This window comes from Echiichthys vipera, assembly GCF_963691815.1.
Source record: "Echiichthys vipera genome assembly, chromosome: X".
NCBI lineage: Eukaryota > Metazoa > Chordata > Actinopteri > Perciformes > Trachinidae > Echiichthys > Echiichthys vipera.
Genome location: NC_139825.1, coordinates 23,655,707 through 23,680,567, shown reverse-complemented (window position 1 = coordinate 23,680,567; position 24,861 = coordinate 23,655,707). Strand labels below are relative to the sequence as shown.

The following is a 24,861-nucleotide window of genomic DNA, read 5'->3' as shown; positions in this document are numbered from 1 at the left end:
ATTACTAACCCGATCCAATTATATTAAGACTTAAAGACATGCATAATTAATGCGGTGTTGCTTTGAGGGACAGGTGGGAGCCGTCACAGGAGGCTAGGCTTCTGTTCCACTAACGATCCACCTCTCTTCCCATTCACGGATTAGCAAGGAGCAGGTGGCATCAGACAATGCCAAGATGGTGACAGCCAGAGCCACCGGGAGCTACCCTCTTTGATCTTCATTTTGGCTCTTAACAAACCTCTGGGTGACATGATGGGGACTACGTCCATATTTTATACAGTCTATGGCAGTAACCTAGCTCTATTTTATTGATTTTAGAATGTCACCGTGAAATAGCCATCTGAATAAAGGCTTTTAAAGTTGTTTAGGTTTCTTATTTTGTGAACAAATGAGTTTGGGTTTTTGGTTTAAAAGGACTGCTATCAGGTTTCCTTGAATCAAGTTTTAAGGAGTTCTTTAAGGAAATTCCTCTGGAAGTCAACAGCTGCTTGTAAACTGTACACACCTGTGAAAACTACACATTTATTGTCCAAATCCTTTCTTAAAAAACTGTGAGTGAGTAATTACTTTGTGTACATTCTTAGAATATTTTCTCTGATTAGTACCAAATCATGCAGTTTGTTCCAAGAAACCTTTGAGAAAATGATTCAGAAATGACAGGACCTGTAAATTAATTGTTGTCCATCACACTGTACATAGACTACACAGCATAGTGATACATGAAAAGGTATGGGATGTACCATCTTTGCACTGGGGGATATTGCAGCTTTCATAACGACGCTCAGGGTCAGTGGTGTAGCACCACGGACCGATCCGATCCCCATCTGGGTTCCTGCAGTAGTTCAACTCCAGACCGTTGGTAGCTGTGGGAGTCCACCTGAGACCAACAGAGAGTTCTACAGTGAGAGACACCAAATCGGGCATTGTGACAAAAATGCTAGTCCTCCTATTCATTTGAATGTGGGTAGTGCGATACAATTGCGGCAGTGAGCACAGCAGTGGATACTGGAAGAAACCCCACAGGGCGGTGAAAAGATTCAACAAAATCAACTTTTAGAGAAATGCAATCTGACGTCATACTGCGGTGGCCAATCATGTATCCTACTAGCGATCAGATAAAAAACAAGAGAGAGGTAATGCTACGTTTCACTTTGACCTGATGCATAAGTTTAAAGTCCGCTGTAATGATGGGTTGGCATCCAATTTGTAGATGCGGACAATCACTTGTAGAAACCAGCATATTAGCAGCATGGGTAAATGCTTGCACCATTGGGGACACAATGGAGAATGGACCCTATGTTGTACTGTGAATGCAGCCTGAAAGTCGAGTAAATGGGCCAGAAAATCAACTGTTTATAAAAAAATATTGATAAATGGAGCTTGTATATTTTTTAGCTTTCAGTCCTTTTTTTAAGAGAGAGAAACACACCAACAGTTGGATTGAGGTCAAAAATTCTTGTTTGGCTTGACTGCATGTTTAGGGTAAAAGTGGGGGGATTACAGTATGTATAAAAAGTCCATCACTGTATGAATGGTTGCACCTACATACACGGCATGAAAGACTATAGGCTCTGAAAACGATAAATCCATCTCACCTGTGATCGTGAGGAAACTTGGACCACCACTGTTGGCAGGTGAGCCCGCTTCTTGTGGTGAACACTTTCCCTCTGTAGTCTTCTCCTTTACTCACGATGCACTTTCTGACGTAGACTTCACAGTAAAAACAAACCAATCATACAACTCCAGAAGTGATCCGTCACGTCGATCTCTGTAACGGCACACAAATATGGGTCTTACCTTTCTTCTCATACAGGTCACAGTTCACGTTCCTCTTCACCTCTGCGTTGCTCCCGTCACCCACCCAGGGCAGGTGTTTACAGGCGACGGTTGGACGTGTCTCGTAGTTGAAGGCTCTGGTGTTGAGAGATATATTTATGTCAAAGTTTTGTACGTTGATGGATACAAACTAAGGCATACTGATGAATGGGTTTATCATTTCTTAATGTTGAAAAATTAAACTTCATTAATAGAGCATTATAATTCAGAAATGAAAAGACATCTGGTGTTTTACAATTTTAACAGACAACAGCGCAGGAACTCCTTTTCACAGTGTTGGTGATCTGGATGAGAGATTTGTTGATAACCTGTCTGACTGTCTGTCTTTTGAGTACAACGTTATCAATTGCGATATAATGGTCAAAAATACGAAAATAAGACCCAGGTTGTAATAGACCAGAATTATCCTTTAAGTTGGTACCCTTTAAATATATTTAGTAAAGACTATTTGCATAGATTATTCCCTCTGAAGGAAAGCCTTACACACACATTAGTTACTTACAGACATTGAGCATTATATCGATAACTATAAAATGGAAAAAAAAATGACCCTCAAAGGATAAAAGCTGCATTAGCTTATCATTTTTTATTGTTAAGAATCTTGAAAAGACTAAAACCATTAAACTCTCAATACTCTCTGACTTCCCTCCCCACTGAGCCCCAAACCCACCGACTCCCACTGAAGATGTCTTTTTAACATTCATAAATACAAAGTATGTCTTTAAAAAAATGCTCTATAATTTCCTTAAACAGCAGGGAGCAAAACAAATGTTACTCTAACAAAAGAACATGGTACACATTTAGTGCTTCAGGGAGTATTTACAGCAGCAGCACGGTGTATGTGGGCTCGAAAATTAATAATAAAACTACAGCGTGTGTGCTCATGGTAATACAGGAACATGTCATCCATTGTAACAGTGGCTCATGTACACTCATGTACAAAGTAAGTGTATTGCACAGAGGAATAAACCGTATCAGGCTTTGGCTACTGTTATGACTGGACGTCAATATGGTTCAAGCCTGTTGTTGTTCCACGTATGGAAAGAAAAGAAAAGAAACACAGAGCTGGCTGGTGAATGGAGGTGAATGAGAGGTGCAGCTGTGCTCCCCGGCCTGATAGCGGTTCCAGCTGCTCGGCCTCTGTGATTGCCTCCTTTCTCTGCATTCAAACAGCTCTCTTGAGTGGACCAGCCCAAGCGTGCTGACTGAGTCACAAGTTCATGGGTGAGAGAAGGATTCGTGGAAGCAGGTGATGATGAGGTGTCCCTAGCGCCCTATAAACTCAAGCTTACTGACCGTCTTCATAGGGGAAAATGCTTCGGAGAAGCTATGGGTTCAGCGGCTACCAGCGGTGTGTGGCACTCGGACGTCAGTCTGGTGTGTGGCGGTCCAGTCTCTCCTGAGGCATCTTCACAGTTACCATGGTGACAGCTGTGCATCACATGTCAACACAAACCAACTCCAAACAAACAAAGAAGAACAAAAAAGACCTCACCCGTCCGTAAAAGTCCCTCTACCTTATAATGAAAAACAGAAGATATATACAAAGATTTTGTTTTTGTTTTTTTATTAAATTTTTTCTTCTCTCCCTTTTCCCCTTTTTTATAATTTTGATAGTAAGACATTTTGGATCTTCCTAAAACCACCAGTCTGATCTATAGACCTAAACCATAACAATCATAACGGCAAATCTACCACTGTATACAGACTAATATTAACATAAGATTCCAGCGAATATTCCACAATAACTGTCTAGTCTCTGGCACAAAGAGCAACATGACAGTATAACAGGATAATAAACTCAAGCCCAAAACCCTCTAGTCATATCGGACACTGCCCTGCTAAAACCATTCTCTTCCTGCACCAGGGTAGCCTTCCTTTGACACATCCTCAGAGAGAATGAGGTCTGCTATGACATTCAGTTTCCCTGGTAGATGTTTGATCACAAGATTATATGGTTGCAAGACCAAACTCCACCTGAATAGCCTCTGGTTCTTCCCTTTAAATTTATCAATGAAGACAAGGGGATTAGGGTCTATATAAACCGACAACTCCTCCTGACTACCTGCTACATAGAACTCAAAGTGCTGTATGGCTAATACCAGGGCTAATGCCTCCTTTTCGATGGTTGAGTAGTAATGTTGATGAAAATGTAACTTTTAGAGTAGTAGGCGATAGGCTTCTCTTTTCCCTGGGAATCTGCTTGCAAAAGGACAGCCCCAATGACTAGATCTGAGGCATCAGCTGCCAACCTGAATTGGACAGAGAAATCTCTACTGCACACTGATTAAGGCATCCACGCAAACTTTATGCCTTTCTCTAAGAGATTTGTTAGGGGAGCTACAACCTCAGCGAAGTCGGACACAAAACGCCGGTAGAATCCCCTCATCCCGAGTAAGCGCATTAACTGCTTGTTGTAGGTGTGGAAAGATCTGCAATTGCCTGTATCTTTACAGCTTGTCTAGGTCTAACTGATCCTCTCCCCACTAAGTGGCCTAGGTAGGTAACTTAGCCCTTCCCAAACTCACACTTAGGGAGATTCCCAACCAGGCCAGCAGCTTTCAATCACTCAAACAGCTGATCAATATCCATGATGTGATCCGTCCATGACGAGCAAAAAACAACAACATCATCAATATATGTATCCACATTGGCTATCCCTGGTGTAAGGGTGTTCATCAGCCTTTGGAAAGTTGCTGGGGTGTTTTTCATGCCAAAGGCAACACTCTGCATAGGTACAACTGATCAGAAGTACAAAAAGCTGACACCTGCTTTGCTCTGCAAGTTAATGGCACCAGACAGTATCCTTTTAAGAGATAAAACTTGGATACAAAGCTGGCCTGACCAATTCTATGGCTTCATAACTGGTACCAAAGGAGAGCTCCATTCACTGGTACCCCTTTCAACAGCATCAATCTTTAGTATATATATACTGCAACTCTGCCTTAACAGCCTCTTGCCTGTAAGGAGGAACTCAATACGGCGGTTGCTTAATTGGGCAGCCTCCGCTGTATCTACATCATGTGAGACCAAGTCTGTAAGACTAGGTGTGTCCCTGAATAAGCTTAGATGCTTCCTTATAAGCTCTGCAATGTGTTGTGCTCGTTTAGGCAGTAGATACTCTACATGCTAGCTAAGATTGACTAGCATTCCTCTGTTGAGTAAGCAAGCAGATACCGGTTCTGGGGGTTCATTCAATGTAAGGTTTGAGCAGATTTATAGGAGTCTCCCTTAGAGATAGGGTGAGAAGTTCAGCCATCCATGAGGAACTCGGAGTAGAGCCGCTGCTCCTTTACGTTGGAAGGAGCCAGTTGAGGTGGTTCGGGCATCTAGTAAGGATGCCTCATGGGAGCCTCCCTAGTTCCAGTCACGTCCAGCTGGGGGGAGGCCTCAGGGAAGACCCAGGACTAGGTGGAGAGATTATATCTACACACTGGCCTGGGAACGCCTCAGGATCCCCCAGTTAGAGCTGGTTAATGTGGCACGGGAAAGGGGAGTTTGGGGTCCCCTGCTAAAGCTGCTGCCCCTGTGACCCGACCCCGGATAAGCAGTTGAAGATGAGATGAGATGAGGTGAACCTCATCTTCTGTCTACACTCTGGGGTGCTAACAACATAGTTGCACTCACCCACACGCTTGACTACAACATAAGGTCCACAGAACTTTAGCCCCAACTTAGGCTGATTCATGGGCAACAATATCAGGACGTTTTTCCCTTCTGCAAATATGCGCTGTATCGCTTTCTTGTCATATTGTTGTTTCATTTTGCTCTTCGCTGCCTGAAGATTATGTTGAAATGAGTAACCTTTCCTTTATCATCTTAAGTGGACCGTGGACCTCACGCCTGTACACTAACTCAAATGTACTGAATCCTGTCAACTCATTCGTGGCATCCCTAATGGCAAATAACAAAAAAGGCATAGCCATATCAGAGTCCTCAGGGAAAGTCCACGCAATAGGTTTTTATCATTGTCTTGAGTGTCTGATGACAGCGCTCTATTGCTTCTTGGGACTTTGGGTGATTTGGGCAGAAGACATCATATGCTTAATGCCCAACTTCCACACAACATCCTGAAACAGGTTTGATGTAAAATTTGTGCCTCGTTTATGCTGTATTTCCTTTGGGAGTCCAACACAAGAGGAAAACTGTAACAGGGCTTCCACCACAGGTCTAGTTTTTACACTAGGTAACGGCACCGCCTCTGGAAATCTAGTACCTACATCCATGATTGTAAGTACATACTCGTTACCTTTCTTAGTACTGGGGAGGGGGTCTACACAATCATAACCGTAGAAAATGGCTCTCCGATAACCTGAGGGGGACTCAGCGGTGCAACAGGAATAATTTGGTTGGGCTCACCCACCAGTTGACATGCATGGCAGGATTTACAATAATTGGTCACATCTTTGTGCACGTCGGGCCAGTAAAAATGTTACATAACCCTGTCCTGTGTCTTTTGGACACCAAAATGACCGGCCCAAGAACTCTCGTGGCCAAAATGCATCGCCTCTCTCCTAAAATCACTGGGTAACACCACCTGTGACAGTACTGTCCAGTGTTCATCAGGTGGGCGGCACAATTGGCACCACTTTCGCATTAGAACGTCATGATGTAAATAATATCTGTGGCTACCCCTTGGCTTTCTTCTAAAGACATAGCTGTCTTCCTGAGGGATGCTAGATGATTAGTGGCACTGTGCTTTAATCATAGCTCCTTGAGTAAATTGATTGCTTTCCTCCATTCCAGCCACCTGAGCCAGAAAGGTGACAGATCAACCACAGATTCGTCTGCTTTAACACCCACCAGCTCCTGAGACCGTGATCCAGATCTTGTCACAACACAGGCTGCAAACACTTCAGGGTGGTCTTTCTCTAAAATTAAAGTTTGTGGTGCTTCACATGGCTGTTCTAACACAATGGGAGTGAAACTACTTACTTACTTTGTCCTACTCCCGCCGAAGTGTCTTCAGGGTCACTTGGGCACACCCTATTGCCTGCCAAGTCATTACCTAGAAGAAGGGTAATACCTTTAACTGGAAGTGTGTCAACAATTCTCACAGTTGCTACCTTGGTCACTAACTCAGTTTTCACGAAAACGTTGTGCCATCAACCCCTTTGACCACAACCGACACACCTGTAGCAGTAGACAGTGGTAACTCCAACACTTCTTTTAACAGTAATGAATGTGATGCTCCGGAGTCTTTAAGCACTTTATCTGGAACCTCCTGACCATTCTCTAACACTGCGACTGCACCTTGAGACACAAAACCCTTGTAATCTTTCAATATTTCTTCCTCAGACGTATCAACAAAATCAATGGTTTCCAGTACTTGGGGCCGAAAACCTTCACAGGCTACAAGTTTAGCCTCCCTGTTCTGTAACTTACGGCCAGGTTTCTAACAGTAGAAACAATTAACTTCAGTTCGAGGGGCTCGCTCAACTGTTTTTGACTCAGGAGGAGGAGGGGATACACGCTCGGACTTCGCCGAAAACCGGTGGAGTTGGTCGTGAAATTTTTTCCTCTTTTAGACATACTACGGGGAGTTAGCTCATACTGGTCGGCTAATGTGGCTGCTTTTCTGAGATCTTTCTCATCCTGCTCATTAAGATATATTTCTTTGGGCTGGGGCACACACTTTTTAAACTGCTCCATCAGCACAAGCGCACAGACAATCTTGAAAGTGGTGGTCTCAGTGGAGGCAAGCCACCTCCCGAACAACAGCTCCTGCCTTTTCGCTAACTCAAGAAAAGATTCATCACTTTTTCTTTTCAGGGAACAGAACTGTTGGTGGTAAGCTTCTAGAACTAGCTTGTATGCTGCTAATACATTTTTCATTACCACATCATAATATTTTCCTTGGGTGGAATCTAAAGGAGCGTACGCTTCCTGAGCTTTCCTTTCTAAACTCCCCTGAATCAACAGGGTCCACTTCTCCCGTGGCCATTTCATCTCCTTGGCAATCCTTTCAAGGACTTCAAAGAAAACATCAACTTCAGTTGCATTGAACTTTGGTATTAATCATAGCAGCTATTGGGGTCAAAGCAGTTTCCCGAGGCTGGTTGCAAGGTAAGCTACTGAGAAAGAACTTTGTCTCTTTCTAACGCCACGCAGGCTTTTGCTCCTCCTCTTAATTTAATTTGGAGCTTTCTCTTTCCAGCTCAATTTTCCTCTTCTTGTCTAAGCCTGGCTGCCGCCTCCTTCTCTGGATCAGGCAAATTCAGGCGATCCTCAATCAGCTGTATGGCCTCAGTCACTTTCAATCTAGCCCCAGTAGCTACCTTAGAATATTGGGCTATAGCAACCTAATTATCTTTCTTCAACCTTAACTCAGTTCAGAGCTCACTACAGTTAGAAAGTATGGTGCGGTAGTCTTCGACATCATTTTCATCATCACAAAAGTTAGTAAAATGAGACCAACAAACACACAGATAGGCTATACAGTATATATTGCCAATAAAAAAATATATAGGGCCTCTGATTAACTGAAATACACTAGGTGAACACAACAACCCTTAGGTGTCACAACGCTGCCTACAACAGTTGAACATGTGAACAATTCCGATCACCTCTTTCGTCAGTTAGACATCTTTTTCATCGATAAGAAAGAGGTAAAATGACAATTACGTTGTATTTTTCAAACTCAGATCTTTTCAAACAACGGGGAACACAGAACTGCAGCGTTGTAGAAATATGAGGCTTGGACCGGCTTGGACCCGAAAATCATATTTTGAAACGGCGTTAAGTTGAGACTTAACAGCCAAATTGTCTACATTCTGAACCACCCAACCCAACCTTTGCAGTTGAGGCAGCTTGCTGTGTCTTTTCCTTCTCCTCTTGGTAACAGAATCTCCCGTAGCTGAGCTGCTAACCTAATCACTAGCCCTCTCAGAGTTTACAGAGAGGGAGGGGGAGTGAGAGGGGACGAGGCGGGACGAGGCGGGATGATGCGGAGCAGTTAAGAAGAGGTAAGACGAAGAAGATTGGATGGAGGGTACGAGCCAAAGAGAGCATCACGGACCAGGTGGCTCCCATTTGTCAGTTTCTAAGCCCCCAATTGTTATGACTGGACGTCAATATGGTTCAAGCCTGTTGTTGTTCCATGTATGGAAAGAAAAAGAAAAGAAACACAGAGCTGGCTGGTGAATGGAGGTGAATGAGAGGTGCAGCTGTGCTCCCCAGCCTGATTCCAGATGCTCGGCCTCTGTGATTGCGTCCTTTCTCGGCATTCAAACAGCCCGCGCTCCGCTCTCCAGAGTGGACCAGCCCAAGTGTGCTGACTGAGTCACAAGTTCATGGGTGAGAGAAGGATTTGTGGAAGCAGGTGATGATGAGGTGTCCCTAGCGCCCTTTAAACTCAAGCTTACTGACCGTCTTCGAAGGGAAAACACTTCAGAGAAGCTATGGGTTCAGTAGCTACCTGCGGTGTGTGGCACTTGGACGTCAGTCTGGTGTGTGGCGGTCCAGTCTCTCCTGAGGCATCTTCACAGTTACCATGGTGACAGCTGTGCATCACATGCCAACACAACCAGCTCCAAACAAAATAAGAAATAGAAAGGAAAAAGACCTAACACTACACAGATAATACTTGGTCCGAAAGAAAAATATAAAATATCACTTTAGAGTGAGCCAGTGGTCTCACAGAAAATAACTACCATGGGCTCACTGAGCCTTTTTAAAAAAAAAATAAAGTAATGAATAACAAACAACCGATCACCCTTTTCTAAATATGGCCTTGCTGGAATAAAAAAAGATAGGTATACCTGCAGTCCAGAGACTGTGAGCAGCGCGTGGCACAGTCCTCCAGGTTCAGGCCCGGTAATGTTGAAACTCGAGCGGAGTTCCAGGAGGTGGGAACCAGCTCTCTGCCCTCTGAGCGCTGGAAGTCATTCAGCGGACTGCGGTAGCCTATGGATGCAGAACACAACAATGGAACTCATAGGAGTGTGTCTCCATCTGTTTAGTTTAAACTGTGTGCAGGTGCTCACTGGTACCTACTGCAACATTTGGGCACGAACCTGCACACATATAACCTTTGGACCAAGACGCTGCTGCTTTGTAAAAGCTTTAAACAGCAACGCAGTAGACTTCTGGTTACTGAAACAGACCACTATTACTACTATTATTGGTATACATTTGTGCAATGCTAAATGTACAACATGATACCCCTAGTACTCACAAAATAAACATTTAATTGAAAGTAACTTGTGTTTTGGAGATTTTTTTCAAAAGGTTAGGTTACTTTTTTTTTTCTTCTTTTTTTTAACTTTTGTTTTCAGATTTAGTTTTCAGTAAGGCCTCCATATTCACACACACACAGACATTAGACAGACATAATAAAAACACTGAGTCGAGTTAGGTCTGATGGAACAAAGCTGTTTTTATACCTATAAAGAATATAAATTAGCTATTGATGTATGAACGTTTATACATCAAAAAGTTAGACTCATCATAACAACACAATTATGATGATTATGTGTGTGTGTGTGTGTGTGTGTGTATAATGGCCTACTTAAGTGCAAATCTGACATACTTCTTCTATTTCATGCAACTTTATATTTAAATTAGTTTGACAGCTTTAGTTTCTAGTTTTCATACTCTTCCTATTCAGTTTTTGATAAACTAAAGGCTGAGGTGTTCCTTTATTACAGATATATGTTATCTGTATAATATTTTTGTTGTTTGTATAGCTGGAGTTTGAAACAAAAACAATTTCCCCCTGGGATTATTAAAGTATTTCTGATTCTGATTCTGATTGTTTGATGAGGAAACCCCCCTACCTCTTAAGCTAAATAAACTATTTAAAACCCCTCTTGGATGGAAAATACATTGTCACAAAGCTGAGAACTCATGAAATGATGCTTTAGATTAAACAGCAAAAGCATATAAAGGAGTTAAAATTTGTTAAATCTACAGCAATAAAAAGTAACATTCAAATGAATGCAGCAGGAATATTAATCCAGAAAAACTATATATAATAGGAAAACACAGACAGGGAACATTTCACAGAACAATGAGAAAATGTAACTACATTGTGCTAATAATACTTACATTATTTTACCTAAGTAAAGTTTTGAATGCAGGACTTTTGCTTGTAGTGGAGAATTTTTTATATCTGAATACATCCTCAACTACAGACATTTATGCTAATTTATTACACAATACTTACTCTAAAAAATGTTTTATTTCTTTATAAACCAACAAACAGAGACAGTTACTAAGCAGGCATTTAATTTGAACCTGATGTCAAAATACACAATAAAGCCAAACGTTTAGACATAACAACACTAGGATAAAATAACTTTGAGTCATTTATAATTGAAGATAATACAAATCCCGGATAAGTGGTTGAAGATGAGATAATAAAAATGTCTTACCCGTGGCCAGTCCGACTGTTAGGAGAATAAAGGACAGCAACAGTGTCATTGTTTGTGGACGCTTTATCAAACTGAGTCACACTGAGATCTCTGCTCTTGAGTTTTTTTGGGGGACTAAACATCCGATCACAGGTCGACTTGATACTGAGATAAAGAGAAAATCCCCCAGAACTTCAGTCGGTTGTTAGAAATCCAGGCAGAAAATCTAACACAACCACCCTGATGTACACCGAGCCCTTACTCAAACAGAGGCATAATCCCCAAAACACAGCCGATCAATACTGCTATTAATCATTAATGAAGAGTGGCACATCAGTCCTGGTTCTTGACCCTTTTTCCACGATACTCAAATGTGCACTCTGACAACATTGTAACTGACCATTAAACCAAATATTCCTGCAAAAACTACATAATTGGTTTTCAAATTTCCGAATAAAAGCAATTCTCTTTTCAAACGCTAGACGTCAGTAGAATAATTTCAGGAGTTTTTTCCCCCCTGTTTTCCGGTAAATAAAGAAAGTGCAGCTGGTCAAAAAACCCCAAAGCTGTCCTCATTTATTTTGCACGTTAATCGTCTTTTCGTCACTGGAGGCTGTCGAGGTAAGAAGATGTGGGTTATTTTTCTCATCGTGTTAGTGATGTTAAGGGACCTCGATATTTCAAATCCAATGATCTTATCTGGACTTTGATCAGACTGTTTAACCTGCCAGCTGGCCACAGACTCTTGCTTTACTCTCAACACTGTAGAGGAACAGGACATCTCACAGTTAACTGCAGTGGACAACAACATCAAAAAAGTCCAGTATTTGTACAGGACACATTAAAGGCAATATCGTGCAAAACGGTGCAAGTCCGATGCAATACACGTATTTGTGCAGCAATTTACTGGTTGAAACACTAATAAACTTGGCTGGTGTGTCAGGTAGTTTGTCTTCGAGTTACCTGCTGTATTTAAAGTACAGTCTTAAAGTAAGTAGACGTCTTTAATACTCTATTTCCATGTTCTGCTACTTTATTCTCGTCTAGGCTACATTTCAGAAATATGTACTTTTTCATCAACAACGTAAAGACCTTTGTACTTTACTTTAAGTCCCCTTTTAGGCATTAAATAAATGCTTGTTACACATTGACTAGTTTTATGCAGCTAAGGCATTTTCAAGTCTTTATTTATGAACAGTATTTGTCAGCAATTATAACTTCTACTATGAAGACATGTTATATTATCGCAGCCACTGGTGTAAATTAACTAAGTGTATTCACTCAATTTTGAGCTACTTGTAGGCCTACTTTACTGGAGTGTTTACATTTTATGATGCTGTGTACAACTGTACTACTTTATCTACTAGCTACATTGCAGATTAAGTTATTCATACAAAATAGAATCAACTAATAAATTATGTAATGTAATAGATTAAGATTCCCAGCAGTATATAAAGTAATTAAGTACTAGCCCTAAACCAGCTGTTACATTAAAGTGATACTTGCACATTAATGTATCCACCATTATAATCCAATGCTAAAATAGACATGATTCTAAAAGGGGACATTCTGCATGACTACTTTTATATTTTGAGCATATTTTGATGCTAATACGTATGTACTTTGGCTTTACCACGCCATAATAATAATGTGCAGCAGTAACAGTGTAAAGGAAATGTTTTTCTGTACAGGATGTCAGCTGTGAAGATGACAGAAGGATCTGTGCAGGTGGCGAGCAGCAAAGCGCCTCTGTTCTACAGGCAGAGTGAACCTGCCGCAGGGGAAGTGAGGATGTCGGTTTTACTCCTTCACGGCATCCGTTTCTCATCTGAAAACTGGCTGAGGATCGGCACTCTGGAGACTCTGGCCAAAGCAGGCTGCCGTGCGGTCGCCATCGACCTGCCAGGTGAGTCTGATGGCCGTCTGATATGGAGGGCTATTTGTGATGCAAATTGGGGTGACTGGGCTTTATTATTTCCTTAATGACTCCATGAGCAGTGTGTCACGGTCACTGGTGAAGCACCAACTGCTGACGGTGGTGGTGAGCGGGCCAAATCTGCAGCCAAACTTAAACCGGCAACCTATATGGGCATGCACCTGTTCCCTTTGTCTTTGCCTCATGTCTCTCCCTCCATGTCTCTGATCTAAAGGCCATATTCACAAAACATTTATCTTAGTGCTAAGAGTTCTCCCAAGGAGCACTAAAAGTTCTTAGTTAAGAGTAATTTCTGCAAACCTATGCCCAAAGCCTCAGAGACCAACTTTCACTAAGGATTGGGAGGGATTCCTAAACCAAGACTGGAGGGCGGGATTGACCTCGGTGCTATGGATGACACAATATTCATTACTTCTATGCCCACAGTGATTGGCTGAGAGGGAATGAGTCCCTAAGAGTGAATTTATGATAAAAGCACTTCAATGGGGAAGCGAATGAACTGCCGCACTATGTGGGGTCAGGATAGGATATTTATTGTCTGTAGCAAAATCCTCCTGACCGACATCTGAGAGACGCCAGGATCGTCTGCATAGCGGTGAGTTGTAACAACTTTAATCTGCGGTGATATTGGGTGTTTTTATTGGTTGGTGATGTGATGGCATCCCTGACCAATTCTACCACGTTCAAAATGCCATCTCCATTAAGGCTGTACCTTATTAAAAGCGTTAGGTTAGGTCACTCCTGATTTACTCTGAGTGACTTAGAAGTCCTCAAAAGGATGATTTTAAAGATTTAGGGGCTACTTTTAGCACTAAAATGCTTTGTGAACTACACTTGTCTCAAAAAGTTAGGAGTCCTAAAATTAGGAGTGAAACGCATTAAAACGTCTCTTTTAACCACTAACACTGCTCAAAATAACACCAAACCTCTGTAGTAGCATGATAAGAGTCCCTACACATAAAACAAAGTCCAGATTGGCTCCTTCCTTTTGGATTGCATTTGGTAATCTACTTGAATGGACATTACTACGAGAGGAGCTGGTACCGGGGCCTGTTGGTAAGTCTTCCAAAAAACTCTTTTAATAAACTCCGGGCTCGCTATTTAAGTTGTTGGTGCTTTGTATTTGCTATGTGTAGGGACTCTTATCATGCTACTGCAGAGGTTTGGTTTTATTTTGAGCAATATTAGTGGTTGATAAAAAAGCCGCTTTAATGCCTTCACCATACTGCCCAGAGCTAATTAATGTTAGCCATGACCGGCTGTTAGCGATCCCCCGGATTTAGTTAGTTAGTTAGTAGTTGTTCCACGAAAAAACATGTCTCGATGGCTTATTTGATGTGTGTAAGTGCCGACAAAAAGACCATTGAATGATTTTGCGCCAGAATTACACTTGAAGATGTTTCGTGACTATGGCCCTTGTCAGGCCCGCTAGCTAATGAAAACATCCTGGGCTGTAGTCCTTTTCAGACAGGGACCCCGGGACATTTTTGAAATTGGGCTAATGAACATGCAATTGGTCATGTGTGATCCCAGTCGGGGCAGGCCTACTGAGTAGGTTAATGTTTTTCTTAAGGAAAGGAAAAGTCAGCACAGACACCAGCAGCCAGAATGAGACATAAGAACAACCCACAGCCTGAAACACTGACATGCACGGACCTGATGTAAAGTGGACCTGGTTGAATCCACTGCAGGTCTCCTGAAACTGTGCAAACAGAAGACATCACTGCTCCGACGAACGTTTTCTCTCCTGGCGGTGTTTGGGTTTAACGAGTCTGCGGTTGCCATATTGATGGCAGATGTCGATTAATAACAGAAGAGAATGGTAGCTGTCCTTGTGAATGCCTCTATGCTTAGTTTTTTAGTCCCCAAAACATGTCAAGTCTGGTGTAAATTTAGGTATTTTATGGGTCTCATGCATGGGCGTGGCAAAATGCCTCAGTAGTGCCCCCTAGAAAGTTGCTAAAATTGAGCCCCTCGATGAGGTTTCACCTAGAATTACGAAAATCAGTAGGCTTATAGAGAGTGAGGAGACGCACGAAAAAGCCTCAAGAAGCTATATCCTAAAACTAACAGGAAGTCTGCCATTTTGAGTCGAATATGCAAATGTAGTCCATATCTTGCCTTTTGATGGTGCCGTAGGTTAACAAACTTGTCCTAGAGATTTAACCCGATCGTCTTCAAAATTGGCCTGTACCACCTCAAGACCTTTGTGATCAAAGTTACCTCATCTTGTAACCTAATTTTGCAGCGTGTGGCCGTCACATATTGGTGAAACTGTCACACCACGGTGATAGGTGCCCTGTCTTGTTTTTTTTGTCTTGCGAAATTCTTCTTCTTGTTTCAGGTCACTTGCCCTTCCTCCTGTGTCACCAGTCTGCTGTGTTCCCTGATTACCTGATTGTGTCCACCTGTCACCCTCCCTCATGTGTATATAGTTCTCGTCTTCCCCTGTCTTGTTGCCAGAGTATATCGTCTGATCGTGTACCTCCAGCCATTTCCACAGTCTTGCCTCATTTAGATTTATTTTTTCTTGAGTTTAGTGTCAGAAATAAAGCCTGCTTTTATCGTACCCTGACTGCATTTGAGTCCTCCTATTGCTCAGGCCTAACAGAAACAGGAAGTTTAGAATAAAATAGAATAGAAATAGAATAGAAATACTTTATTAATCCCAAGCTGGGAAGTTGCAGTGTAACCGCAGCATTACACACAGACACATCAAAGCAGTAATAAGGTGCAGTGGACAGATTGTGAGAAAAAAACATAAGGTGCTTCCTCAGATGGGCCAAGACCTGTAGGTCTGTAGTCTTCCGGGCGAGATGGCCTTGACTTCTTGGTGACTGGGACTAAGCAAGAGTTCTTGCTTGGTCCCAGTGGGGGGGGGTTGATGGAGAGGTGTTGTACAGGAGAATGCTGGGGAGAGAGTCGAGCCGCTTGGGACAGTGTGAGTGTGTGGGGGCTTGGGGGTGTCAAAGGGGCAGCAGGAGGTGAGCTAAACCTGTTGAAAAACTGGTTATACTGGTTAGCTGTATCCAGGCTCCCAGATGTCTGCCTGTCTTTTTTTTAACCCTGTGATGGGCTTCATTCATGCCCACACATCCCTCACACTGTTCTGTTGGAGCTCCAGCTTTCTCCTGTAGTTGTCTTTGCACGTCCTCAGCATTTCTCTGAGTTCGTGCTGCACTCTCCTCTGCTCCTCTCTGTCTCCTGACCTGAAAGCCCTCTTCTTCTTGTTCAGGCGTGCCTTTAGGTCAGCCTTTGGTAGCGCCCCCTACTGGCACACCTCAAATTACAGCCCCTCCTCCAGGATGGACGTACTTTTATGAAAATCGGTAGGCATATATAACACCTCCAGACGTACAAAAAAGGCTCTTGTAGCGAAATCCTGAACTCAAAAGGAAGTTGGCCATTTTGGATTTTATGGCAATTTTCCGACATTTGCACGTGTCATACTTTAACAAACTCCTCCTAGACATTTAACCTGATCAACTTCAAAACCAGCCTCTACCATTGCAAGACGTGTGTGATCAAAGTCACCTCATATTGTTTCATTTTTCTAAAGCGTGTGGCCTGGGCGTGGCGGCAAATATTGGTGCTACGTTATAAAACAGGAAGCTGCTGTAACTTGAGCACTCATTGTCCAATCTTCACCAAATTTTTGATGGTTGATGAGAGTCCGGCCCTGAACAGAACCACCTTTCAATATTCACTTGTAGTCAGAGCGCCCCCTATTGGTGACAGGAAATATTTGGCTTTTGGATGGTTGGTTTTGATACTTAAACAAGCTACCCATAGAGATAGATTCCCATTACCTCCAGAAGCAGCCTGCATCGTCTAAAGACTTTAGTGATGAAAGTTACCTCGTAGTGTTTTCCTTTTCTAGGCATCTGGCCGTGGCCTGGCGGTGAATATTGGCGTTATGAAACAGGAGGTGGCTGTAAATTTAGCATTTATTGTCTAATCTTCACCATATTTCTTAGGCATGACAAGACCCTTTGCCTGAACACACCAATATGGAGCTTAAATTGGTTCAAAATTCCAGCGCACAAAACAGTGATTCACGAGCATTGTATTTGATTTCACCCGCACAGATATTTACCTTTGCGAGCAGATTTTAATCCGTTGAGCTCAACAGGATATGCCCACACTCGCGGAAGAGGTAGCTTTGCTGCTCGAAGGTTATATCTGCGCTCGTGGTGCACATTATACACTCTCCAGAGGCAGCTTCTGCTCGCTTGTGGAGTGCTTTTAGCTTGCTCGTGGAGTGCTTTCTACACCCGTGGAGAAAGATTTTAACACTTTGGGGGGCAGAGCCACTGGACTTTGATTGACAGCTCTCAGGGAGCCTGGGGTTGCCAGGTTTGTGAGTTTCACGCATATGATACCGGCAAGAAGAGAGGCCGTCATCAAAACGTTCCTGTTACACCAGGCATTAAATAAAATAGAATTGTAATAATAGCACAGGCAGGAGTATTAATACTTACCAATAACACAACAAATGTGAATGGGATTGTTATCAGTCATATCTAGCATTATATTATTCAACTCCAAACTACATTTATGGTGCTGTAACAAACCACAGAGAGGCTGACTGAGAGAGAAATTATTTATTACTCTATTTACTTCTTTCTGTTACCACTAGTAAACACTGATGCTGAGTGTCCAGAAGCTTTTAAACCCCAGAATTATGTCTTTTATATAAAAGGTTGACTACTTGACCTATTTGAACTTGCAAATACTACAGCTAAATAGATTTCTATTAAAAAATGCATCATATAAATACAATAGTCAATTGTAGACAGTATTAAAATTAAAGCTGGGTTATTTTCTGTTAGTATTACATCATCACTACCGACATCTACTTTTTGATGTTAATATAATTAGCTATAGATATTGTGTCCCTATCATCAGACACTATTATTACACAGATAAGATGCAGGTCGTCTGCTCAGCCTGTGGCAGCCACATTACAAAGCTCTTACCATGACGCATGTCCATCATCAGGAGACATTTCCCCAGAAGGACCAAATACCTTTATCCATCCAATCCTTCTTATACGACTTGTTTTGAAATGTATTTTATCTATTGATCCATATCGGTGTGTTGTGTGGGGTGAAATTATGATTGTACAAACGTTTCCAATATAAAAGGACTTGCTGATGAAACGGATAATTTGACCGGAAGTCTCTGAAATTCTGAAATCCCATTTTAACAGAAAATCAATACCTCCAAACTTCTTGAAGATCTCTCTGGGGATATGATACCAAAAGCTCTTGTTGTTAAGGAAAGATCTCAACCAGTTAAGTTTCAGTGTTCCATTGATGACATTAAAATCAATGGCCTGTAGGCCCCCTTTTTTGTATTCTTTGATAATCTCTGTACTCTTAATGTAGTGCATCTTTTTCCTCCAAATATAATCAAAATTAATTTGCTTGACCATAAACGTAGTTATATAATGTAATGCTAGATATGACTGATAACAATCACATGCACATTTGTTTGTGTTATTGGTAAGTATTGATACTCCTGCCTGTGCTATTATTACAATACTATTTTATTTAATGCCTGGCTTAACGACGTTCACTGTCTCTCCTCATGAAACTCTCCAACCTGGCAACCCCGGGCTCCGTGATAGCTGTCAATCAAAGTACAGTGGCTCCGCCCCCAAAGTGTCAAACTCCTCTCCGTGGGCGTAGAAAGCACTCCACGAGCGAGCAGAAGCTGCCTCTGGCGAGTGTATAATGTGCACCACGAGCAGAAATAACTCAGAGCAGCAAAGCTGCCTCTTCCGCGAGTGAGGGAAGATCCTGTTGACCTCAACGGATTCAAATATGCCCGCGATTGTTAATATCTGTGCATGTGAAATCAAATACATCGCTTGTGAGTCATTCTTTTGTGCGCTGGAATTTTGAACCAATTTAAGCTCCAAACATCAACATCTCTATATTAACTCACAGCCACAGTGCCACCTTTTGGCAACAGGAAGTCAGCCTAATATGACAAACCTATCAGATTCACATCAAACTTTCAATGTGTGTTATTGGTTTGATGAACAGCAAGGCAAGCAAGTTACATAGGCTCTGTCTAGCGCCACACAGTGGACACAGAAAGTGGGGCAGGTTATGAAACAGGAAGTTGCTGTAAGTTCAGCATACATTCAGCAAATTTCTGAAGCATGGCAAGAACCCTGGACTGAACACACTAACATCTCAATATTAACTCACAGCGCCACCTGTTGGCAACAGGAGTCAGCCTAATATGAAAAACTTCATCCAATTTACATCAAATTTTTAATGTGTGTTCTTGGTTTGATGTACAGCAAGGCAAAGCATCTTTGGTAGGTTCTCTTTAGCGTCACACAATGGATGCTGGAAGTCAGGAAAAAAGTTTTGTTAGATTGCTTGCAGCGCCATGCCCTTTGTGCAGTATTTGACAGTTGCTGAGACACGTGGCCGCATTGGTGTGGAGTCTGGCCGGTTCCCCCAAGGTGCACCGGGTGCGAGGGCCCTTTCATCGCTGCTTGCAGCTTTAATTTCTATTTCTAATTGATTTTCTAAATGAATCTATTTGTCTGTAAAACCTGCTTGTGTAAACATGTTTGCGTAGAATTTTATTAACAACTTAATAAAATAATGCAATAATTTACTGCTCATTTCTGTCATATACAGTCATACATATTTTATCTTATACATTTCCTCTACTCTCTATTTATTTAACTTATCTGATTTCATTTTCCGTAGATTTTATTTTACCTGGATTCTTACATCTACTTCATATATATTTAACTTTATTTTTAGAGTTTAGTACTTATTGTTTTCTTATACTTTCTGTATTTATTAAGCTAAGAGTTTATTGGTTATCCTATACTGTATTTTTTATACCTCAATAAAGAGAAGTCTAAGTCTAAAAAAAACAAACTTTTTAAAGGTGATTTGTACACATGTACTCACTAAGGCGACTGCAAAGGCACTCTGAGCTTAAAGTCTCCAGTTAACAGGGTCACTCATCAAACCGAAACACTCGCAAGTCAGTCTGGTTTAACTTGTCAGTGTGGACACGTGAGAATTTTTGCGGTTTTCACTGCTACAATGTTGCATTTGTGACTGCTGGTAATGCAGCTACATAAAAGTCTACTGTACTGGGCTATTTTCATCATTATTATGCTTTTGTCGGCAGAGAGGTCTGGGGCTATTCCCAAGAGATCCGGGGATATATGTAGCCCCGAATGACCAGGTCTAACGATGTGCCTGGCCCCTGGTATCCAATAAATGTGAAAACCTGCTGCCCCCCCCCCCCCCCCCCCCCCCTCTGTCCACAGGACTCGGCCGGTCTAAGTCAGCCGAGGCCCCAGTAGTGGTTGGAGAACCGGCCCCTGCAGGTTTCTTAAAAGCGGTGTGTGAGCAGCTGAGCCTAAGCCCGGTGGTGGTGATCAGCCCGTCCCTCAGTGGGATGTACTCCCTCCCCTTCCTCCTCCAGCACCAGGCTCTGATACGAGCCTACATCCCCGTAGCTCCTATCTGCACCGACAAATTCACAGCAGAGCAGTACCAGAGTGTAAAGGTACAGTCTGTGTGTGAGATTATACTTTTTTTATTCCTTTGTAGTTTCCTTTCCTGCTAAACTTTTACAGTATATGCTCTTAGAAAAAGAAAAAAACTTGAACAACCGTGAATGACATCCCCATTTTCCAGCACAACCTTCTTAGGTGAGAGGAGCAGATAGCATGTGACTTTCACACTGGCTTTCATCCTACTCCACACTATTTCAAAATTTAATTTCTTAGATGGCACACCAAGTGAAGGTGCATTATCCATGAAGGAGACGTGTGAGAGTGGGTTCCCCTCTACATACAAGCAAATATGTCTGAGCAAATGACAGCATCATGGCTGATTGATGTTCAGTGATTTGGGGAAAATATCGCAGCGGAAGAGCAGCACATTATATCAAAGTGCGATGTGGATGTAAAAATAAATAAACACACGCATAATAGTCAATAAAACAGATAAAAAGCAAGTGGCGGAAGTTACTTTGCAGGTTGAGATTTGTTTAGTAACACTCATACTCACTCAATATTTCTGTTCCACGTTCCTGCCTGTTATAGAGAAGGTTTACGTTGCCACCGTACTCTACGGGGGAATTGTTGGGTCTATGTAAATCATAAATAAGTCATAAAGTGTGGTCTTTACCTACTCTGTAAAGTGTCCTGAGATAACTTTTGTTATGATTTGGATAAATAAAATTGAATTGAATTGAATTGAATTATAGAGTACTTTTACTCTGATGATGTCATCAGGGTTATGACATGAACAAGAGCTATCGTGCGTGTGCGTGTGCGTGTGTGGACTAAATGCAGAACTAAATCTATGGAGTGCCACTTTTAATGCAGGACTTTTATTGTTTAATGGAGTATATTCATATTAGTGTATCTTTTATTGAAGTATAGGATGTGAATACTTTCTGCAGCTTTAAAAGCTGCCTGACTAGTCTGTTCTTATTTACTTTTATTCTTATTGACACATAAATGAGTCACACCTAATAAAATAAATTGCTTGCCTATTATCTTTTTTCTAAGACCTGTTTGAATTTTTTTGAACTTGAGGTAAAATAGAGGACATCTATTAAATCCCCTTAGCTACGAGCTTGAATTTTAACCCAGAAAAAAAAACATAACAGGTTTTAATAAGAAGAGAGAAAGGACTCTGGAAACGATTAATCAGGAAGACCTCTTCACCATCACCTGTTATTGTGTCACGTCTTTCCTCCAGGTGCCATCGTTGATTGTTTATGGTGACCAGGACACTCAGCTCGGAGAACTGTCACTGAGCAACCTCAGAAATCTGGCCAATCACAGCGTGGTGGTGATGAAAGGAGCGGGTCACCCCTGTTACCTGGACGACCCGGACACTTGGCACAAAGCTCTTACTGACTTCCTTAATACGCTGTGAAGCTGCTCGCTGTGAATCAGTGGAGAGATTCTCAACAACACATAAATTACTCCAAGCCACACAAATGAACACAGTAATCATGCATGACCATTTGAGGACACACATGTCCTGCACAACCTGTTTTGACCTTTTAAATAGTAGTAGTACTACAACTGGAAATCAATACTTTTCTAAACTTTTTTAAGGCAAAGTAAGACATTTTGAGAAATATGCTAATTTACTTTGCTGCTGAGAGTTGGATGAGAAGATTGATACAGAGTGCTGCAGGGATGAGGTATTTTTGTAGTCCTACCCAGAAGTTAGCATCACTGTGGTTCCCTCAATAAATAATTGGTTCAGCAAGATATTCTTAAAAAATGAATAATTTTTATATGGCTGCTTGCTCTTAATTTCTTTTAGTCGACTCACTAGTCATTTTGGTTTTAGTCAACTAAGATTTCTTCAGTTATTTTTTTAATGCTTTTTTTCATAATGAATGACTTATTGTTTTTTCTTATACTTATGAGCACAACTCTGGGAAACACAAGTGGTGCTTTTGCATGATTGTCTGTGGAGTCTCTGTTTTACAGATCTGTTTAGTCGAGTCGAGGCGATTAGTCGACAAAATCGTATGAATGTTAATGATCTAAGAATTACTTTGATCGAGGAAAGGCCTAAACTTTTATGATTTCTGCAGTGTAAATGCAACATCAAAAGTAAAAAGCTAATGTTTACGGCTAACAAACGAACAACACCACGGTCACATGACTGTCACCACGAGGTGTGAAGATGTTTGTAGCCTCATTTAGCCACTTGTTGACAACTGTTGGCGTATTCATTGTCATATTTTATATTTTAGAACAAAACCTTAAAATATCTCAAGCTTGTGTTAACCACAGAGCTTATTTCAGGCATCTAACCTAAAACCCACTGGCTTTGAGACGAGGTAACCAAAAGTGCAAAAACACTAACAAATTTCTGGGTATTAGTACTCATTCTTGCGGCACTCTATATCTATTTGCTACATATGTAGCTACTGCTAACAGACGGCTAACTTTGCTTAGCCTATTTTGTACCTACAGTATGTTCCCCGCATTGTATGTGAGCTGGGAACATCAGACCCTTTTTTTGAAAAAAGGTCAGATGCTCCCCGCTTGTCACAGAAAGGGTCCTATGTTCCCCAGTCTGTTATTTCTTCCACAATCAGTGCCGAATTCCCCGGCAAATAGGCCTATGAAGACCCTAACGCTACCCCCTAACTGCAACTTCTAGCCCTGACAAAATGCTGAATTAAATCAGCAAAGGCTAATGCGACCGGGGAACATAGGGATGACCCCAAAAACAGCTAGCGTCTCTTCAAAGGTAACAAAATGAACCTATCAGCACCTCTTAAACACACTAATTAAGATGTTTTATCCAGCATGTTATTTAGGCTAGCTGTTTCCACTCGTTTCCAGTCTTTGTGCTAAGCTAATATACCCTACTCATAATTGGCATGCCGACAAGATGTCAAACTTTTCCTTTAACACCAAGAATTCTTGTGCTGTATATTATAATTAATAGTAAATCTACGATTATGTGTTTTTCTTTAAAAAATATATATATTTACAATGTACCTGGAAAATAATCGATAAATTAATCTTCACCTGTGTCGACAGAAAAAACACAGCACACGGTGAGATGAAGTGAAAAATATGAACATTATTTAATAACTGATTCTCTGTAATAAACAATTTGAAAATATTTTACAAGGAGTCACAGACACAATATTTTACAAATTTTGCCCTCTTCTTTTTTTCTTTTTTTTTTAGCTTCATCTGTACAAAAGAATGGAGCGACATAGACCAGTGCCCAGAAAAGAAGGAGCTAAATCTTCCACGCACACAAACATTCACTCACACACGCACAAGAAATAAAGACAAAACAAAAATCAAATAGAAACATTTTGACTTTAGATCTCAAACTTATCAACAGTGCTGTATTCCTATATTTTTTTTTAGAACTTCACTTAAACTTCGACTGATTTTACTTTTTTTTTTCTCTGAATGTTGCTGTTGTTTTTTTACACACTTGTCAAACATGGTCACATAGCACCAGACTACAGACTACAGAATCACATACACACATGTCTTTCCCACAGAGACGCACCAACACAGATGCAGCAAGGGTTGGGAGGGGGCAAGAGGCTTTATGAAAACCATCCCCTACTTATTTTAGGGTCCTGTCTTAAAGCTGACCCCTCCCTCTCATCATCCCCAAGCTGCTCCAATTTTCTATTTTTTTCTTTTTGTATTTTTTTTGTTGGCAAAAGTAAATTTGTCAAACCACAGAGACCTTTTTTTCCCCGTGGGGATGCACACAGACGTCACTTCATGATTCCTCCATGACCTTCTGTTGGACGGGCCTGTGCTGCTCTGTGGAGACCCACTCCCTGAGCTTGCCTCTGACATTCCACCCACTCACCAAATAAAATCCCTAACAAAACACCTGGGAAGTGACGTCCTTGGCTTATTTTTGCCTGGTGCTTGACATCTCCCAGCTGGGCATGAATAAGTTGTCATTACATGTTTGCGTATAGGTGTTGTGCATAATGTCTCGGTGCAGGTGCAAAAAAACAACTGTAGGCCTACATATTTAGTTTATGTGTGAGGACTGGAAGCGTACAGAGAGGAGTAAAAGAGAGGAAGTTGCAGGGGGAACATTTCCACAGGCACGTGTAGCGCTCATTTACAGACAGTGGAAAATACAGACAGAATTAAATGGCACGGGAAAGAGACAAACAAATGCCGAAAAAGTACAACTGCATCCAGCATCA

General features: G+C 41.6%; 2 protein-coding genes across 2 annotated transcripts in view; one reads left to right on the top strand and one right to left on the bottom strand.

Annotated features, from left to right (window-relative positions):
• mst1 (macrophage stimulating 1) overlaps positions 1-11,259 on the bottom strand; it is a gene marked incomplete at both ends in the record, with an annotated part of 30,702 nt that extends 19,443 nt beyond the window's left edge. Inside the window, 5 exons of the mRNA XM_083939658.1 lie at positions 741-877; positions 1,596-1,710; positions 1,798-1,913; positions 9,597-9,741; positions 11,211-11,259. Of these exons, the coding sequence (XP_083795784.1) occupies positions 741-877; positions 1,596-1,710; positions 1,798-1,913; positions 9,597-9,741; positions 11,211-11,259 (562 nt within the window). The remainder of the gene's footprint in view (positions 1-740; positions 878-1,595; positions 1,711-1,797; positions 1,914-9,596; positions 9,742-11,210) is intronic.
• A 456-nt stretch (positions 11,260-11,715) lies between these two features.
• abhd14b (abhydrolase domain containing 14B) lies at positions 11,716-23,649 on the top strand. The gene is made up of 4 exons (XM_083939669.1): positions 11,716-11,810; positions 12,881-13,095; positions 20,441-20,682; positions 21,888-23,649. Exons 2-4 carry the CDS (start codon positions 12,882-12,884, stop codon positions 22,065-22,067), a joined length of 636 nt encoding a protein of 211 aa, XP_083795795.1. The 5' UTR covers positions 11,716-11,810; position 12,881; the 3' UTR covers positions 22,068-23,649.
• The last annotated feature ends 1,212 nt before the right edge of the window (positions 23,650-24,861 follow it).

Coding starts and splice junctions, on each gene's coding strand:
- abhd14b (XM_083939669.1), top strand. CDS start 12,882: ATGTCAGCTGTGAAGATGACAGAAGGATCTGTGCAGGTGGCGAGCAGC. Junction 13,096..20,440: donor GGTCGCCATCGACCTGCCAG/GTGAGTCTGATG, acceptor CTCTGTCCACAG/GACTCGGCCGGTCTAAGTCA. Junction 20,683..21,887: donor AGCAGTACCAGAGTGTAAAG/GTACAGTCTGTG, acceptor TCTTTCCTCCAG/GTGCCATCGTTGATTGTTTA.